This window comes from Liolophura sinensis, chromosome 10 (genome assembly GCF_032854445.1).
Source record: "Liolophura sinensis isolate JHLJ2023 chromosome 10, CUHK_Ljap_v2, whole genome shotgun sequence".
Lineage (NCBI taxonomy): Eukaryota > Metazoa > Mollusca > Polyplacophora > Chitonida > Chitonidae > Liolophura > Liolophura sinensis.
The window spans coordinates 11,021,714-11,041,921 of NC_088304.1; the positions used below are offsets into that span (position 1 = coordinate 11,021,714).

Genomic DNA, 20,208 nt, shown 5'->3' on the forward strand with positions numbered 1-20,208 from the left:
GAAGGTATACGTTGGAGAGCGTTCAGAACTTTATAAACCTAGCAATTTCTAACAGAGATAATACGTTCTTAACGGTTTTTCGGTCCTTCTGATCCCTTTTCTATTTATGTATTTACATGAAGAGTTACAATAATACGCTGACTGAGGTAAACAGACAAAAGGGCATATTTCACTGGTCACATGTGACCATTTGGCAGCTGTCGTCGCTGCTCTTGTTTTTCTCTGTGCTCTACGTCTTAATTATATTTTCAAGTCCCGGAAATATAGGATTAAGTCCTACACAGGGCCATATAGGTCAACATGTACTTCAGACACTGAAAAGTGTCTCTTAAAACTTGCACTGTATATATAAACCTGTTTGAAATGCTCAGAATGACAAATGTTTGTAAAAGTACTTCCTATGGTACGTGGGAAGGCCTGCCAACAACCTAGGTCGTGTGTTTCTCCCGGGCTGTGCCCGCTTTCCTCCCACCAAACGACTGGCCGCCGTTGTATAAGTGAAATATTCTTTAGTATGGCGTAAAACACCAATCAGCTAGATAAATAAAGTACTTCCGAGTTTACTGATACATCGATCCAAAACAACACCTTACCTATACCTTGGAGGTTGAATTATGTAATCATGCCTATTCCGTTAAGATCGTTTCGATAAGCCCAGGATGTGTTAATACTGAGTATTATTTAGCATTAAATTTACTTGAAATGGTTTAATTATTATCTAAACCAGTACGCATGTACTTAAACAAAAAGTAAACCTTTACTGAAGCTGGTGAAGCTACCTGTCAGTGACGGTTTACAACAAAATATTTACAGGGCACAGAACAAGAGCTGTGAATTTAGGCGTCAAAACATTATTTCACCAGCCGTCAACCAAAATGGCTCTTCCGAGTCAATAATCGCAAGACCAGTCTCCAAAACAATGTTTAACACATCAAAAACTAAGACGGTACACAAAGTAAGAAATTATGAATTCATGCAGAAAGAAGCAGTAAACAAGACGGATTTCCACCGCTCTTTTATCTAGTTCTGCTTCACTGAGACGAATTACCGAACAAAAGTAAGAGCCCAACCCGAGATATTATACTGATACGGGTCAACCAGTCGTTGCACTATCCCCCTATTGCCGAACACAAAGCGAGGAAGCTATAACTGCCTATTTTAAGGTCTTAGGTGTGACCTGACGCAGGATTGATCCGGAATCTTCCGCCCTCGAATCGGACGCGCTACCAACTAAGCTACTGAGGCCAGTACGGGTATATAGAACATACAAGCGTGTGAGATGTCAACAATGAAAATGTGTATCTCAGTTGCGCTTTGGTTGCAACTGTTTATATATCCAACGTGGCAGTCTAATTCAACAGGATGAATATCCAGCCCTCTTTGCCGTATTTGCTAACAAGAGATGTGTATTTGCTGTATAAAATTTAAGGAACTTAAAGTGAAAACGGTTGAATATCCTTGACAAACTAGCTTCTGTAGTAAAACCATCAACCACCGACGTCAAATTGTTTCAAAACCGTACTGTTTTTTCACATACTTGCCTGGTCAGACGTTCCGCAAAATACATGAGGAAGAGATACAGTTTGCATGTGTAGCAAAGCCAAGGATATAGTTACTTGTGCATTATTGACTTGGAAAAAAAAACTCCGGTCTCAAAATTTACATGAGATAATCCCAACGCCCACTTTGTAAGTAACCATTACATGAAAGGACACATTGCAAAAAAAATAATAATATAAAAATCATATATTATAATATTAGTATTATTTGTAATATTAAATGTACATCAGAATAACTTAATTTAAGCTTTCTTAACATTTTTTTTTCACTGAATTAAATGAAATCAAGTCCTTGGATTGTAAGGTGGTCTTTATGGGCCATGTGGATATTATATGTCGTCAATGCCTTCTGACCGTCTTTTCTTTATGCCTGAAATGTTTCACTTTTCGGTGCATGACCACAGATTACACGAGTAAGGTTCAGAAAACAATGACCCATGAACATAAATGTGTAGAAAATGTGGTGTGTCGATATGGTCCATTAAGCCCATCGTCCAACCCAAACAGTTTACTGAATTTGTTTTCAGATACACGTTTTATGGCCTTTTTATCGATGTTTACTTCATTGTTCAGATTTCTTTCCCATCTTGACAGTTAAATTCACAAGAGTAATAGTTCTGTAATAGCGTAATACCTGGAAAAAGTAGTCCCTAGCCCTCACACGGAATTGAAAACCTCTGTGTCCTAAATGTATAGCTTAAATGTAAACTCTATGTATGTTAGTCGCGTTTCTGGGCAACGGATCTTATAACTGCTCTAAGTGAAAAATGCGATGTTAACCCAGCGACCCCCCCCCCCCCCCCCCCCCCTCCACACCACCACCTTATCTCTTTGGTTAAAGTATTCTATCCTAATAAAACAAAATCGTGCCGCAAGTACAGGACGGCTTGTTTTCAATACAAAAGGTTTTATAATCGTATGCGTGTCCATATATGAATGTACCATTTTTAAAAGCGCTCTTAGCAAATCACTCTCTTGTTCAAATTCACCATTTTTATTTCAGATACCAATGAATGTCTCTCCGGTAATGGCGGATGTGAGCACCAGTGTGAGAATACAAAGGGATCCTTTCGGTGTAGATGTTCCTCTGGATATCGGTTAGCTGGGGATGGAAAGGCGTGCGCCGGTAAATCCGCAATCGGGAAAAAAAGGGAAAAAATATTTGATCACACGATATGTCCTCATTTTTATTACATTTCGTTATGCCTCTATCAGACTGCAGTATACCGGCCGACCAGCGGGGAAGCCCTAGTTCAATCGGTATTTGGCTAATCCAGCGGAACTGGGACTTGAACAGCCGTGGTATTGCCTGGATTGGTATTTAGCATGAGAGAATGGAAAAAATTCTATAAGATATAACACCGGTGACACGATGGTCTTAATTTTATCTGTGTCTTGCAGATATTGATGAATGCGCAGAGGGTACTTCCGGCTGCAGCAATTTTTGTGTCAACGATCCCGGAAGTTTCCACTGCAGCTGCCCTCTGGGATACCAGCTTGGAGTAGATGGGCGTCAGTGTCAAGGTATATATCAGGATGTATTGATATAATTTAATGGCAGAGGTGATACTCAGTTATACTGGTTTTCCTTTTTGGATTTATCTCCTTTCAATCCAGAAACCTGATAATATTTTATTCTTGTGACATACTTTCTGTACTGTTGGGATGTGTTCCAAATATCCAGGTATAAATCTCCATTTGCTGATGCATTTTTCACCCGTCACTCGCCATATTAAACTCTTGCTAACTCTCATGAGAAATGTATTTTTGAGTATTCTATGGTTTGAATGACTTGTAGACTTGGACGAATGCCAGGCTAATAACGGTGGCTGTACTCAGACGTGTTCCAACACTGAGGGTTCTTTCATGTGTTCATGTCGGGATGGTTTTGTCCTCGATGGGGACAAGAAAACGTGCAGAGGCATGATCACTTGTGGCACCAACTTAGATACCAGAAAACTCGCAGAGGTAAGAACGCGCGTGACACCAACTTAGACACCGGAAACATGCAGAGGTAAGACATGCAGAGGTAAGATTACGTGACATCCATAGAAACACAGGAAAATGTGCAGAGGAAAGACCTTGTGTGACACCAACCGAGACACAAGAAGGAAAATACCAGGCTTGACATCAACAGAGACACAGAAAACGTGCAGAGATAAGATCATGAGTGACACCAGTAAAGACACTAGTAGAATGCTGCCAAAAAGCACCTACCAAGTCTTTAATTTTTACGCGAGGTAAATGATTCTGGCAAAGGAACACAAAACTCAGACACATTCCTTTCTATGCCCACTAGATTAAACAGTGGGGCCTAACCTATTGCTGGGAAAAGGTGGTGTGGTGAGCAATTCATTCAAAATGTTGTTTATCCGTCCAGTAAAGACTTGCTGCCGTTATGACTTAATTTTAACGAAAACATGCTTTCATTTTCATGAATAACATTTCTCTAAAGCGTGTACAAAGCCGAATACATTTTCAATCTGTGAACGTGTACGTATAACAAATATCCAAATCTGAGCGTAAAACAATCACATATCACTCATGATATTACCTTTAATTTCAAACAGATGCTTCAGACTGCGATGACAAACAGTTCGTCTGGTGCTGGCCACAGTGTAGCCAATCAGCGTCTTCCTGTGAGTGCCCCTCTGGTCACGTGCTTCACAGCAATGGGATCAACTGCGTAGGTAAGCTCATCGACAGACCCCTTACATCGTCTATATAGACATACAATATATCAAGGTGAAGCAATTTACTGTGAACTGTTTGGAGAAATGCCAATCATAGTGCTGGCTCCACTGAAGTATCACGCCGGAGACACCAGACATGGTGTTTAATCAAATTATACTGAGCCAGTCAGTCCTGTTTTCTTTATCTAACCTCTCACAGCTGAGCGCAAAGCGAGGAAGCACCAAATGCCAATTTTACAGTCTTTGGTATGACCTGATCCAGGTTTCATCCCATTTCTCTAACCATTAGGCCATGGAAGAGGAATTTAACAGGTACACCTTAAGCTGAAGGCTTATGCTGTGTACATAGCCATGGTTCATATTTTCCTGTTAGGGGCCTCCGTGGCTCAGTCGTTTAGCGCGTTAGCTCAGCGTAATGACCTAGGAGTCTCTCACCAATGCGGTCGCTATGAGTTCAAGTCCAGCTCATGCTGGCTTCCTCTCCGAACGCACGTGGGAATGTCTGCCAGCAACCTGCGGATGATCGTGGGTTTCTCCCGGGCTATGCCCGGTTTCCCCCCACCATAATGCTGGCCGCCGTCGTATAAGTGAAATATTCTTGAGTACGGCGTAAAACACCAATCAAATAAAATAAAATCAAATAAATATTTTCCTGTTAAGCATGAGAGAACAAAATGTTTACATGGAGAATCAGTGTTGTATATAAATGTAAATTACTAAAGGTCTGTTTATAATACAGAACTGAATTTTGTCTGTGAAGAGTAACTGGCGCTGGGCTAAGTAAATCTAGTAACTTGTATAGTTACGCAAACCGCATATAACAAATTTTGTTTTAAATTTAATAGTAAGTAATTACTATATGGATGGTCGCCGAGTGCCCGCTAGTATTGCGTTGTTTATGAAATAAGAAGTACCGATTGTAAATTTGAAATGGTAACTGGCATAGTAACAATGACATTGTACAAAACGAAAAGATCACGTGAACTCCACGCTGCTCTCTTATAGACAGTAAATGGCTGAAGAGAGTCCGTGCTCTGCTGTAAGGGACCGAACAAAAGAAGCACGAGTTTCTTGGGAAGTGGAGAGGGCCAGTCTAATATATGTTTTCGTTTCACGTTATCTAGTGTAAAACTTAATGCCCAATGACACTACACTAACGAAGTTCAATCAAATTAAAGATGGTATCAATGTATTACGGCATCGTAAATAAAAGACTGTTCTGATTTGGTCCTGTTATATTTTTCAAATGGAATGAAAACGAGAGGATTTAAACGAGTGTGGTAAAATAGGTCTATAGGACCTGTTTGCCACTTGACTTGTCTCAATAAAATGAATACAGGGGCCTAACACAGCTTTGCTGGGCAATAGATGTGGCCCAAGGCTGTGTGTTCCAGGTATAATGTTTACCTAGTCCAAATTCCCTTGGGTCTGGCGGCGTTCACAGTTTGTTGTTTTTCTAAAAAATAAATGTTCCAGTCCAGACATTGAAACACCTGCCGTCTTTTCTCAGTTGCAGAGCAGATTTAAAAAAAAATATTTGTTGCATCTTCATTTATGTTTTTTCCCTTTGCGCAAATTGTAAGATCACGACAGATCGTCGATTGTATTGTTCACATCTAAGGCATAGGACAGTGTACACACAGCGTCGTCCGTTGTCTTGTGCTCGGCTACAGTTAGGCCAGTAACAAGTAAACATTCGAGTCGGCTGTATTATTCGACCCGACCATGATGTTTGTCATTCTCTTCTCTGAGCTATTTCATAATTAGATTTCTCAACACAACATTTCATGTCATAGACTTCAGACGATCGCTCAGTACTAGCATACTCTTACTAGCATATGTTTAGATTACCCTGTTTTCGAACCACAGACCTCATTCTGTTGATTGACTACATCAAATGTTGCTTAGTATTCTCTAAGGTGTTTTCCACACAAACCTCAACACGGGATGCTATACGTTTGTCAACAAGAGCGTGAAAACGTCAGGCGTACAATTCATTCTTTTCGGGTTGGGCAAGACGTTGGTAGATTTACACTTTGTTTCCAATCTACCGGACAATGGATCTGAACGAAAAAAGCGCCGTTCCCTTTGGTCGAGGAGGTCTATAGTGGGTCGGTCAAGATAGCATGTTGAGGATCTGAGTGTCGGCTAGCCAATATAACCATTGTTGTTGAATCCCGAAAACCATTTGAAGGTTACACCAGGCACAGGTTTACAGCGTTCCACAATAAAATGTCGGCCTTCGTCACGAAAGCATTCACGGAGAGGTTGAAAGAGTAATCCATCAAATTAAGAACACGTCTCCGTAAAATTAGCAGTCCCTCAGCACGAAAGAACAAAGTGTTTCCCATAGAACATTCTTGAAGACTACATATTATTTATGGAACAACAACACATACATCACTGTTAGTGCCAGCGCGTAGCAATAACCTTGGAGCCTCGTACTAATGCGGTCACTATGTGTTCGAGACTAGCTCATACTGGCCTCCTCTCCGGTCAGACGTGGAAAGGTCTGTCAGCAACCTGTGGGTGATCTTTGATATCACCGGGTTCTACAGGTTTCCTCCCGCCTTCGTACGAGTGAAATATTTTTCAGCACGGTGTAAAACCCCGAAAAAGTAAATAAATACATAAAAAAACTATTAGTGCGCCACCGAACGCGTTCCTTCAGAAGTGCATAACACTTAACAACCAACCAGGATGTATATCTGTACAGAGCACAACGTTTATACAACCATACAACCTATAACAATAAAAGTAGCGTTTCATACCCCAAAAACTCAAGAACTTGATAAGTAAGTATATATATAAAGCTTCAACAAAGATTGGCAAGCTGGTAATTAACAAATACATTACTTAGTTTGCTTGGAAGGTAGGCATGGAACTTTGGTGAAAGTGGTCAATCCTATAAAGTGAATATGTTTCGTTTGCAGACCCTTGTTTTATCAAGCCCTGTCAACATAACGGCGTGTGCTCCAAACCCTCCCCAGATGCAACAACGTTTACATGTGACTGTACCAACACGGGATACCAAGGAGACTGGTGTGAAACAGGAATCATCTCGTTGCCAGACAATGTACGAGTCAGAGCCGGGGTTCTGTCAGACAATTTCGTGGTGACAGCTTTTCCGGAGCGGGAGTTAATCCTGAGTGCAGTAAAGAATGATAACGTGCAGGTTTTCCCCGGACAAGTGTTCATTCGGAGTCCAGCTTCTAGCGCCACTTTTAAAATTCTCTCTCCTGACAGTGGGAAATTCGTCGTCAGCTTCAGAGCTTCTGGGTTAGACTCTGGATCTTTCAGTAACGTCACCACTCTCGAGATTCTGTCCGATGACGTTTTCTCAAAATACCAAATTCCCTTCGAGGGACTTCCGGTTGGGAATTTCTTCATCGACCTCAGTCTTCAAGGTGAAGACTATAAGTTCACGTCCACGTCTCAGTGGTACCGTCTCAACTCTGACCCGAATGTTTTCTTCACCAAAGGTGTCACATTCTCCTCTGTTGGAAATCTCTCGGTACCCATGTCTGTTAACGGTCTGGAGGTAAACGTAAACAACCAGGTAACAGTCGGTCCTGTGAGTGGCCTTCGGGGCCCAGACGTAGGATCGGCTGTTTCAGGAGAAGTCATCAGAAGAGCGAGACAAGCCTCTTTTGAACTCTCAGTCAAAGATATCAACGACTTCATCAAGGAACACAGTTTATTACGACAGCTTTTTGTGTTGCTTGAGCCTTTGTTGCCGAATTGGTTGAGAATGTTTGTCGGCACAAACTCTCCGCAACCCTTCTTTTTTGCAACGATTGCTACCGGAAGTACAGTAAAGAAGACAACCTATTGCAAAGGCGCGCCAGTTTTTGATGATACCAGATATCACGTATTCCGCTTTACTCATGCCATTGCACTGACTCTTGTCAACCAGGATGTGTATTTGCCAGAACTCCACAGTGAGCAGTACTGCATCATCCTGGACTTGTATAAAGATTTCGGCACGACATTCATGATGATGTTTCCCGATGAAGCAGGTGCTCTGTTAGAGAAAGTTGAAGTCTTCAAAAAAAAGAAGATGCGGGTGTGAGGGTTTTTCCCAACGGCATTGGATTTTCTCTGTTTAGAAAGCTAAACGTACGCCCCATCGGGTCTGAACTGGAGCTGTGGAACGGGGATGAAACATTCAACTATCCGTAAGTAATAACAACTGCATGGTTATGAGGATAAACTGGTCCCCCAAATGATTAATTCACTATTGTTGTTTTCATGGAATGAATGAATCTTACAGGTTGCAATATTCAATAATGCACTTGCTGTATATCCGTTTGTTGCACATATTTGTTGGTGTTTTATAAAGCCCTCTTCTGAGAAATTCTGAGTAGACCAGTGACCTCTATTAAATTACAATTAACATCATTGCATGTTTTTTTTTACCTAATTCTGCTTAACCATGCTGCTAGGGGACGTGTAAATTGCTGCTATTTATGCATTTACACGAACAGTTAGAGTAACAGTCATTTTTATTTTCCGCGCGGATTTTGTATTTTACCTACAGTTATTTAGTGTTATTAGACAAAATATCTATTTTATTGCTGCTGCAGGGGTCCTCCGTAGCTCAGTTGGTAGCTCACTAGCGCAGCGTAATGACCCAGGCGCCTCTCACCAATGCGGTAGTTGTGCGTTCAGTCCACTCTCCCGCCGTAAGTTGGAAGGTCTGCCAGGAACCTGGGGATGATCCCCCAGGCTGTACCCGCTTTCCTCCCACCATAGTGCTGGCTGTCGCCGTATTAGTGAAATATTATTGAGTACGGTGTAAAAGATCAAACAAATAAATAAATAAATAAATAAATCAATAAATAAATAAATAAATAAATAAATATTCCTGTTGCAGCCTTAGTCAGACGGCCTCGTTTTGGGTATCATTGGAGGTTAGTCGAGTTCGAGATCCCAACAAAGTCTTTGACTTTTCGGTAGCCCCAATTCCCGTGGAAACTTACGCAGCTCTGCCTGACATCCGAAAGGTACGTGTCGGAAATTGTAAGGCTACGCGAGCTGACTGAAATCTGTGTCAATACATTACCCACCCTTACAGACAATTAGTTTACACCAGCATTAAAGAACACTTGGGACGGTGTGTTAATTACTTGAATTATATTTATGTATATTTATATGTTATGTATTATATTTATTTTTGTATTTATTATACCCTATAAACGAATAAAGCATCTCAAAAAGGAAAGTAAGACGAAACGTTTTCAATCACGATAGACAGACGCACGGAATATTCTTAATTGAAAATATTAACGGCAATAAAATAACGACATAAACCTTCATTAACATCTTTACCTGTCAGATTTTGACGCACGTGTTTGTTGACCCTTGGGAAGTTTACCTGAAGACTGGCGGGAAGCCAATGGAAGTGACTCTGTACGTCACGATACTGAAGAGGACAGCTCCAATTTCCTTGTCATTCGGCAATTTATTGCAACACACTTTACAGGCGTTTGGATCTGTTGGAGGTACGCATACATGTACCCCTTGCAAAGTTTTTAAGCTTGTCGCTGTAATGGGCACCCTGTGAACTCTTTTCATAAGACCCAATGTTAAGAGGTGAGCAGAGGAAATTGCCACATGCCCCTTTTATGACAATTGCGTACATTTGCCCCTCCCCTGTTTCCTTGTTTCCTTTGATTTGCACCTGGGAATGCGTCAGGTGTATGTAACACACACTACATGTATCTGGGAGAAATGCTTTTCATCACATTATTTAATTATTGATATGCGATTGCATAATGTGAGCTATGCCTAAATAATAGTTATACATCTTATAAAACTATACAAAATTGAGTTCTATTATTATGTGTCTGAATAAATATGTCTGTATTTAAACTGACCTACACGTAAATGATTGGAATTTTATCACATTCATCAAAATCAGACGAAATGGTGATATAAACTCACCATATAAGCTACAAACAAATGTAATCTATCAATAAGCTATTGTTGTAGTTAAAACTGATAGCGTTTAATCTTTTCCAGGTCCAGGACCGAGAGCATACTGTGGACACCAAGCCAACCCTCCTGGAGTTTTCACCACAGTTTTCGTTGACGCCAAACTTCTCCGTGGCGTCCCAGTCATCCAGGATCTTGTCTTTAACATTGAGCTGGAAGCAGATTTCTTTTACCGTCTCGATGATGTTGACATTTCCAAAGTTCCTCGCCCGATTGATATCATCAAGTCTGTTTTAACCCATGTTAAACAGGCAGTTATTGAGCTCCAAAACTTCGTCGTGACCGAAACTGAAAAATACGTCGGGGTCATCGCATCAGTCATACTTGAAGCCATTCAAGAATTTCGCCAGCACATTCAAGCGCTGTTGCAATTGGTCAACTAGTTTTTGAAGAAATTCAGCTTGACGGCGTTGATAACGAATGTGGCCGATCTTGTCAAAGATATCATAGAGAGCATCAATAATCTGGTTCAGAAAGTCAGACAGCTGGTGGACCTTATCAAACTGATGTTCGAAAAAACCCTCGAGAACTTCATTAGGTTTGTGAAAACGAAGGTGGATAAGATTAAAAACAACACGCTAACTATGGTACAGTCTCTCTACAACGAGACTGTCGGCATCTTAAAGGGCCCAAAAACATTCGGAATTCGCGGTTTCTTCTCAGTAACTGTTTTGGGTAAAGGTTTCGGTATCGAGGGTGAGTTCGTGAAATCTGACGCTCATTTACGGCGCTGTGGGGATTTAGTGGAAATCTACGATCACATGAATGGAGAAGCAGCATGGCGAGCCTTCGGAGTCATTGATGGATTCGAGGTTGGTCTTGCCAGTGGTAAAGCATCCAGCAGAGGGAAAATAACGAGTAAACTTTGGAGTCTCCTTTCTGTGAAACTAGGATTTGGTTTCGGACTCGCCTTGGCCAGTGACAGTAACAACTTTGTGGTACAGTTTCACGCTCGTTTGAATTTCTTTGGAGCCAAAGCCACCGCAGATGTCTTCGTCACGAACAAAGAGATCGCCACGCGGAAGGAAGTTAACATCTGGGATATTTTCAGAGCCAGGCTAACGATCCGGGCCACGGTGTTTGTAAATGTTGCAGACTGGGCTTTGCAGATTCGGGGTGAATTTATTCCTGGTGGTGGCCGCAAACGCCAGACAGGAAACAACGTTCAGGCCAGCCTAGGAGATGCCATTCGAAAGTTTGTGAACAGGTTAGCTGATGAGGCTGTGAAACGGATAAGTAAAGCCCAAGATGCAGTGAACAAAGCAAAGGACAAGCTTACAAGTGCACAGAAATGGTTGGATGATAAAAAATCCGAGGTGGATAAAGCTAACGTTGTCTTCGATAGGGCTATAGCTGGTTTAGAGCGAGCAAAGCAGAAGTTAGAGGCTGCAAAGGGTCCATTCCGCAGAGCTCTTGCTAAACTCAACGCCGCACAGAAAAGAGTCGATCGTTTATGCAAAATCAAATCGTGTTCAAAGATTTGTATTCCTGGTATAAAGATTAAAATATGCAAATTGGGCTGGTTTAGGGTTCCTTGTCCGAAGTTTACAAGCTGTATGTTCAAGATTCCGAACCTTTTGTGTGAGGCCGCGAATTTGTTATGCCATGGTATCAGGGCTATTGCTTTTGCGGCACTAGAAGTTGCTAAACTTTTCGTGAGAGTGCCCATGCTTGCTTTGGACGCTGCCAAGCTCGCACTGTCCGTCGCACAAGTTGTTGTTGATAAATCGCGTATTGTGTTGGAAGTAGTAAAAGTCGCCTTTGACGTTGCCAAAGGTCTTCTAGAAGTGGCTAAAGGAGGGCTTAGTTTAGCAAATGCTGCTCTAGAGGTGGTCAAATTTGCCGTGAGAGCCGTGCAATATGCTATCAACTTCATTGTGAAATACGGCTTACAAAGTATCATCGACATTGGTAATTGCGGGTTTGAGATTGAGTTATCCACAAGAGACTTGTTTGAGTTCGAAATATTTTGTGATGTTAATCCATTTAGGCTGGGCTGGCGAACCGTGCGTTTCCGTTTAAATTTCCGCAATGTTTTGGGTAGCATTTGGAATGCCGCAAAATCATTGGTCAATAGCTTTTTGGATTCTTTAAAGAATCTGTTTGGGCGTCGAAAAAGAGAAATCGATTACGAGGCATTTTCAAGACTTCACAAGGCGTTCCGCTACAGACGGCAGGCGGGAAATGGAACGTTAGACGAAGATTTGTTCGACAACCTTGAAGATGGAGTCTTGAATAACACCATACTTACAAACACAACCCGAGAGAGCGAAATTCACTTCTGGAGAGAACAATGCTCTCGTTACTCCCCTGTGAAAAATTTTCTGCAGCAGAGCATCTCAGAGCTAAATAACGTCACAAATGAACTGGATGCTTCCATGAAAGAAATTTCCAATCGAGGTTCAGAAACAGTAGAGGTACGAAACTCCATTATTAACGTAAGTGCTAATGACTCTGAAGTTGACTACACCGTAGCCGAAGAAGACTTCAACGTGACAAGAGAACAAGTTGTTAGCGTTTTGAATAGCGTAAATGCAAAGATGCAAGATAATGATTTGGTAAAGGAAAGCAAATCTGCAACCGACTATGTCCTCCGAGGAAACGAAGAGGCACTGAACAGTTTTGCGAGCGCAGAAATCTTACCTCTCTGCCGGGAAAGGATGGAAAATATTACCCTGGAACTATTGTCTACTGACGAGTGCTCTGGCTTTTATGACTGTGTGGTTTGGAGCTTTGGAGAAATATACCAACTGGTGGACTCCGTCGACCCACAGCTTCTTCCAAGAGCTCAGCAAGATTTACCCGCCTTGGAGGAACAGTTTTACAGCCTTTTTGAGAATGACACCAAGAGCTTTACAGAACTGGTAGATATAACAACGGAAATCTTAAACGAACTGAGATTGTTGAGAGCTGATGAGATCTTCTGTGGTACCGTGCCAGAAATAACACAGGATCCAAGAAATGTGACTGTGAGGTTAGGAGAAAGTGTCACGTTAACGTGCTTGGCTTCAAGCATCCCCGAGCCCAGCTACTTCTGGTTCATGAACGAGGAAATGTACGGCACTGGTGGGTCTCTAACACTGACGGCTGTGACGAGTGAGGATGCCGGAGAGTACGTTTGTGTGGCTGGAAATCACGTGGCTAACGTCACGTCCAACCCAGCCATTGTCTCAGTTATCTCCCCTCCTACAATTCTGTCTCAGCCCCCATCCCAGATTGAAGTGGTTAATGGCGACGAAGTAGTCGTGACTTGCAATGTTTCCGGTTTACCACAACCCAATATAACGTGGCGTAAGCCCTCCGATAATACCTTTGAAACGACAAATAAATCTCTAGTATTGCCTTCCATTCAGGAATCAGACGCTGGAGTGTACAAGTGCGAAGCTGTTAACCAGTATGGAACTGTATCATCTAGAGAAGTGACGATTGAGGTCCTAGAAGCCAGACAGCTTTGTCCAACAATGACACTGAGATTTGGGTTTATTACCGTTGAACCAGGCAACGTCAGTGAGAACGACACGCTGCTCAAGGGAGATTTAAGTAAGGCTGCCTTAGAGACAGCTTTTCAGGACTCTTTGCTTCTAATTGCTAACGCTACAGAGCCGCTGACTGCTGACGTTAGAATATTAAAAACTTCACAAAATGAGGCCGAGTTGTCTTTTATCGCTGGTTGCGACAATCGTCCAGAGAAATGCTCACTCAGTGCTTGCGTGCGAATGCATCAGGCAGCTCAACTTTACCTTCAGCATTCCATTGCTCGCGTTCAAGACGCCATACTGTCAGATCAGCCGCTGTTCATCAGAGATACGAAGGTTTATTTCTTTAATCCATCAGTCGTCGATGCCCCAGATGTATCAGCTAGATGTCCTACAGGATTTAAGGAAAGAAAAGAAAATGTCTGTGGTAGGTACACGCGCTAAACATAGATGTCTTTGTCTAACTATGCTTTTTCGCGAGTTTAGGCTTGATGAGAAACGGTTATTATCTCTTAATTCCGGTTCTTTTCCGCTAAGTTTGTAGCCTGATACTCCTAAACCGGGATTTTGCCTGTATAGTGAGCATCTCAGTTTTTTAATGTTACGACAGCAGATCATTTTGGATAGTTATGGACCAGTGACGTCATATAAACATTCATAAAAGAACATCACTTCATTTTTCACCCAGTTCAGCAAGGCCTGTGATGTTAGGGAGAAGTTGAACTTGCTACTTTAAAGGCATATACCTGATATTTTTGTCGCTATGTTGTATTTTTTATGTTCCAAGGGCATTCATTGCACAGAAGACAAAGAACAATGGGAGAGTGAGTTTTATTACAAGTAGCTATGGGAAAGTTTTTCTTGATTTCTGATCACTCATTGTTGTCATTAACCGATATATACACATAAATGCGATATGTACATATGCATGTACATCAAGCTCTTCCACAAACCCCCTAACAGCATCAGAAGTGAAAAAAAGAATGCTTGGTAAGTCATAGAAATTCATATTATGCAAACTTACGTAGTTAGTATACAAACAAGTCAACGTGTAATCAAAGGGAGAAAATTTAGTCCACGGTTATTCATTTGACTGATGTTTTACGCCGTACTCAAGAATATTTCACTTATACGACGACTGCCAGCATTATGATGGAAGGAAAACAGGCAGAGCCCGGTTGAAACCCACGACCATCCGCAGGTTACTGGAAGACCTCCCACTTACGGCGAGAGGGAAAGCCAGCATGAGTGGACTTGAACTCACAGCGACCGTATTGGTGAGAGGCAGTTCACATTTTATAACGACACTGAAAACAGTAAAGACATGTAGACTAATAATTTGTATAACATCGTTTGTATAACGCACGTATTTTACACGTTTTTTTTACTTCTATTTAGTTAAAGTTGATGATGGGCCGCCGACAAACTTGAAAATCAGTAGACGTTATCAATTTGGGAGGATTGGTCTTTTCATCATTACCTGGGAATCAGCCATACCGGCCTCTTCGGAATCAAAGAAACAAGGCAAGTTGATTGACTTACTGTCTGAGGTTCTAAATGATGTGGACTGTACGTTGTGGCTTAACGTAGCTTATTTATAGTTCTGCCTTCTTGAACCACAATGCCAAAGATAACGGATACGACGTTCAACCAAGCCATGGTGCAGTTACACACAGCCCAGCAGAGTGAGGCCTATGTTAATGTTGAGCCTTAGCCCATGAAACCCCAATGTTACTAGGGCATCAAGCATTATGGTAGGAACCAAACAGGGCCCGGAGAAAACCTAAAACCATCCGCAGGTTTCCAAATTTTTAATATAAGGAATCAATCCACTGCCGGGTACAAAATTTTGAAAGCCTTTTACTCTTAAACTATTTTACTCCCAATTGTAGAAATTTCTAAGAGCATGTTTCTTATGGGTCTTAGTGAGAAATAGTCGACATTCCTTTGTAGTTCAGGTTGATAGAGCGTTGAATTTCAACCATGAATATCCGGGTTCAAGTTTAAGTCCTGGTGTGGTCAAAGGAGTAAATATTTCATCCATTGCACTTTAATGGCCTTTAATAAGACAACGCTAGATTTGGGCGAGTTTATTAGGTCTACACGAGATTATAGAACGTTATTCTCTTTAGAATCAGTTATAATGATGTATTGGCCGTAATTGGACTGAATCCATTGAAGTCACTGTTATCTGGAAAGTCGTGAAAAGGGCATGACACCATTTTTTTGGAGACTGTTAGATAGGCTGACGTGCGTTTAACATAAGACTTTGTATGGTTGATTCATGATTTTTTAGACCGCTTGCAACGTATTTTTGAACGAACTAGAGATTTCCTACCGGTTTCACTGTTTGAATCATTATCTTAGAATGTGCAAAACATGGCTCGTTCTGCTAACTGGGCGCGGAACCGGACATTCATATACTAAACACCCACCATTATAGACGTTTCGGGTCAATTATCTCAAGACCAATTTCCGAAAACAGTGTTTAAGACAAACCACCAAAGAACTAAAAATATGGTGACAGAAAGGCGCAAAGAATGTTCTAGGCTAATGGATGATTACTGAGTTCTCTCTTTCTTTATGAACAGGCATCTGTTTGTTTTACTGTTTTGGGCTGTCACTGAGTTACCCTTATATGCAGACATCTTCCTATTTTAATTTATTCTTTGCTGTATGTCGAAATCTAAATGTTCTCCGTCTCCATCTAGAAAGTTTTAAAGTACTGAAACTGCTTTCCTTTACTTCTACAGTCTACGTAGTTGAAGTTATTAATCGACGGTACAACCCTGCGTACATCTCCAAGACTCTAGATGAACGTTCCGGCTTTATGGTCTGGTCCAACTCCGGTCCCACAACCGTCCGAGTTCGCCGAGATGGAGGAGGACAGAACAGCCCTTATGCCGAACTTGTCATACCAGCTTTCTGAGGTTCATACATGTTGATACAACATTACTCATAGTAATTAACAAGGAACATCGTCCAATCGCCGTTACTAAACGTTCATCACCCGCTAAACAATGAGGGTGTAGATTGAACGCCAGCAACGATGTCTAAAACGTGGTTTTACAAGGTTCAAATTTTTTCGAAATATTCAATTTAGGATGTGGTCTAACACAAAAAAAGAACAAAAACGCCTCTGAGATGTCTTCGTTGGGTGTAAAAGTGACTTAAACTAGAGTTTGCTTAAGGCCCCAGCGATCAGCCATGAAACACCCTGCTATGGTGACATCAAATATGATAGCTCTCAGTAGAACTTTGATTCGATGAGGGGGGGGGGGGGGGGATGGCCATTGACGGAAAATATGCATAAAATGGAAGGGTTATTAAGAAATAATATAACATGGCTCAAAAATGAGAAACAAAATTAATTTTTTAACCCATCTTTCTTTTTTTAAAGCCATACTCTTCGAATCGTAGCACCTTTATATGTATCCGGATCAGGAGGTTTGTCATCTACATGCAGCAGGCAAAGTGCAGTGGTCTTGCCAGTGGTCTGTCAAGTTTCCGCTCCATATAAACCTCAAAGTCGTCAAAAATCTAAACCACGTTTATGGCATAAGTTTTGGCATTATTTTTTTTATGTTTTCTTCTTTAAACTGGGCAAACGGGCACACTGGCGTCGTCAGCGGCTGATTGTCGCCACGGCCTCACAAGCAGTGAAGCGGGCGAAAATAACGATTTTACCCGAAACTCGACTGTCCTAGTGAGCGAAAGGCAAGTGCGTTACAAGAGCAGTTAGAATAAAACCCTAACTGAGGTAAATTGAGAAGCGGATACATGAACAGTTAGAATAAACCCTTAACTTAGGTAAATTGACATGGGGTTACATGAACAGAATGAAACCCTAATTGAGACAAATTGACAAAAGCTAAAAGAAGAGCCAGAACAAAACATTAACTGAGGTAAATTGAGAAAAGGATAAATGAACAGTTAGAATAAACCCTTAACTTAGGTAAATTGATATGAGGCTAAATGAACAGAATAAAAACCTAATTGAGACAAATTGAAAAGAGGCTACATGAATAGCTTAAATAAAACCCTAATTCCGCTAAATTGACAAGAGGCTACAACAAGAGTTAGAATGAAACCATAACAATTGACAAGAGCCGTATTTCACCTGTTACGTGTGACCATTTGCCAACTCTCCGACTGTCGTCGCTGCTTGTTTTACTCTCTGTGCTGTACTTGTTGGTTATATTATAACCACTAAACCAGCACTCGCCCCACATTTGCCTAAAGACATGTATTTTACCTAAATTTATGGCTAAAAAGCATGATGTGATTGTTTATGTCTGCTGGAACAATTCCCAGCATGGACTTAATTAACCCATGTGCTGTAATGTATTAACAGAAAGATGCCCTAAAAATCAACGTCGCTCCCATTGGATGGCCGTGTGAAGATGATTTCCTAGAGACGACTTATATCCTGTCGAGCAATGTATAAAGTACATTTCCGTAACTGTATTGAAAATATTGCTTAGCAATGTCTTATAGCTTTATATATAAAAATATCATACCTATAAAGATGTACGGCTGTGTGTTTGCTGAAGTCAGTTGTTAGTCTCATGTAAGGTTTTCACATATTGCCAGCCAGATTGTTCACATTAAAGTATTTTACAAAAGACTTTGATATCAAGAAAATAACAACGTTTCCGCTTAAAATACTACAATTGCTATTCAGGATATCTATGATTTAATTCCTGTTTAATTATCAACTGAAGCTGCCGATCAGATCGGTAAGGACAAAGGACAGCTAAAACTATGCAAATATCGCAAATTTCCAAGAATGAAATATGTGACATTTTCACAGGAAGAGATTGCGAGTTATCATGGTGTTAAATGAAATTCATATTGTGTGTGGGTATACAACACCCATAGGATAATAATGAGTTGTATTGCAAAGAAGTAAAATGGCTTATTATCTCAAACTGATAAATGTCAGTGAAAAAAGTCAAAAGATTTGAACCGTCGTTCAGAAAACCTGGAGAAATATAAATGGCCAGATAAGAGACAACAATTTAGACAAGCATCAAATCCTACATGTGTATGCAACGCGTAAACCATGAAGGGATGTTACAAGTTAACAGTTGTACTGAATGCGCAATGTTGAGTACATACAGATGGAAAGGTCATTTCTGTAAGATGATTGTAAATTTATCACCTGTCACACAAGTATCCCGTTTTAGGCAAATAGTGGTGAAAATCTCTGGAATTGTGCATATGGGCTCTTCATACTTCATTTAGCTACCAAAAATATCTGAAAACTTAAGTTTTTCGAATTTTAATAATCAATACGCGTGGCGGGTTTAACTGATGAGTAAACTTCAAGTTTGGTGTAAGCAAAGTGACATCCTCATAAGTATAAACGTCTGTAACTGCGTAACTACTCTATACCGCTTGTTATTTTAATACTGTGCGTGGTAACTACACAGATATCATATCTAAAGTTATATAATTTCTTAAGCTATATCATTTTTGTTTGCAAGGCAGTTTTTTTTAATATGTTAGTATGTTAAATGTGATTACGATACAGCATTTTTACTCTTGTTTATGCTTGTTAACAACTGTGTAGAAAGAGATGTTGCTTTAATAAAAGATGCACGATTGCAAGACTTTGTTTTCTTTGCCCATCCCAGCAATACAGTACATATAACCTGGACTTTGTTATCAGTAAAATCTATGCGAAATTCGGGGAAACCGTTTATGAACAGTGCATGAGTATTCCGATGGGTACAAATTGTGTGCAAGTCACAATATTTCAAGACGAAAACAAACCGTCAATATCATCAAAAACAAGTTACATATAAAAATACATGTGGGTGCGTGCGCGCGCGCGCGCGCGCATGTGTGTGTGTGTGTGTGTGTGTGTGTGTGTGTGTGTGTGTGTGTGTGTGTGTGTGTGTGTGCAGAATTAACGGTGAAACAGTAAACTATAGTAATTCGTTAAATTAATATTTAAAAGCCAGCTGTATGCAGAGTAAAACCGAGCAATTGTCACTCTGATGAGCATGCTGTGACAATTTGTCTTTCTACTGTGATGAAAGGACAGTTGAAATCTTTTCAGTGAGTGAATAATTGCTTGGGGTTTAACATCGCACTGAACAATTTTTCAGTCATATGACAACGAAAGAATCCTTAGACTGCATGCAATGTGCCTTCTTGTTGCAGGACGGATTTCCACAGCTCTTTTTTCTAGTGCTGCTTCACCGAAGGCAAGTATGCCGCCTCGCCCGACGCTCTACCAACTGAGGCATCTTGGCCGGTACCAGTATTATGTGGTTACAATTAAAAAGAGTATATTTAGTTTGATAGTATGACAGTAATACAAGCAGGTACTTGTAGACCTACTATCTTTCTCTAAATAACACAACAGGACTTACAGTACTTTCCCCAGTCGTAAAATACCGTAATATATTAGAAATTTTAAACAGCGTAACTTGACAGTGCGTGACCATTTCCTTCAAGGCACCACCAGCTGCA

General features: G+C 40.9%; 2 protein-coding genes across 3 annotated transcripts in view; both read left to right on the plus strand.

Annotated features, from left to right (window-relative positions):
- Positions 1–12,745, plus strand: part of LOC135476877 (uncharacterized) — a 27,764-nt gene extending 15,019 nt beyond the window's left edge. The window contains exons 13-22 of the mRNA XM_064757021.1: positions 2,563–2,685; positions 2,961–3,083; positions 3,358–3,480; positions 4,130–4,249; positions 7,186–8,320; positions 9,129–9,258; positions 9,591–9,756; positions 10,277–10,475; positions 10,650–12,687; positions 12,725–12,745. Coding sequence (XP_064613091.1) covers positions 2,563–2,685; positions 2,961–3,083; positions 3,358–3,480; positions 4,130–4,249; positions 7,186–8,320; positions 9,129–9,258; positions 9,591–9,756; positions 10,277–10,475; positions 10,650–12,687; positions 12,725–12,745 — 4,178 coding nt within the window. The remainder of the gene's footprint in view (positions 1–2,562; positions 2,686–2,960; positions 3,084–3,357; positions 3,481–4,129; positions 4,250–7,185; positions 8,321–9,128; positions 9,259–9,590; positions 9,757–10,276; positions 10,476–10,649; positions 12,688–12,724) is intronic.
- On the plus strand, positions 12,736–19,327 carry LOC135476736 (titin-like). Of its 2 annotated transcripts, XM_064756856.1 has the most exons (4): positions 12,736–14,152; positions 15,124–15,249; positions 16,479–16,655; positions 18,080–19,327. In XM_064756856.1, the coding sequence occupies exons 1-3, from the start codon at positions 12,790–12,792 to the stop codon at positions 16,652–16,654; spliced, it is 1,665 nt and encodes a 554-aa protein (XP_064612926.1). In that variant the 5' UTR covers positions 12,736–12,789; the 3' UTR covers position 16,655; positions 18,080–19,327. The 2 variants fall into 2 exon arrangements, with proteins under 2 accessions (XP_064612926.1, XP_064612929.1); XM_064756859.1 differs by lacking the exon at positions 18,080–19,327 and having other exon boundaries at positions 16,479–16,996.
- Positions 19,328–20,208: the final 881 nt, after the last annotated feature.

Bases quoted from the DNA above. Each gene is read 5' to 3' on its own strand.
- LOC135476736 (XM_064756856.1), top strand. From the start codon at position 12,790: ATGCAAGATAATGATTTGGTAAAGGAAAGCAAATCTGCAACCGACTAT. The intron at 14,153-15,123 runs GTAGGTACACGC...ACTTCTATTTAG, and splicing joins AAGAAAAGAAAATGTCTGTG to TTAAAGTTGATGATGGGCCG. The intron at 15,250-16,478 runs GCAAGTTGATTG...TTACTTCTACAG, and splicing joins TTCGGAATCAAAGAAACAAG to TCTACGTAGTTGAAGTTATT.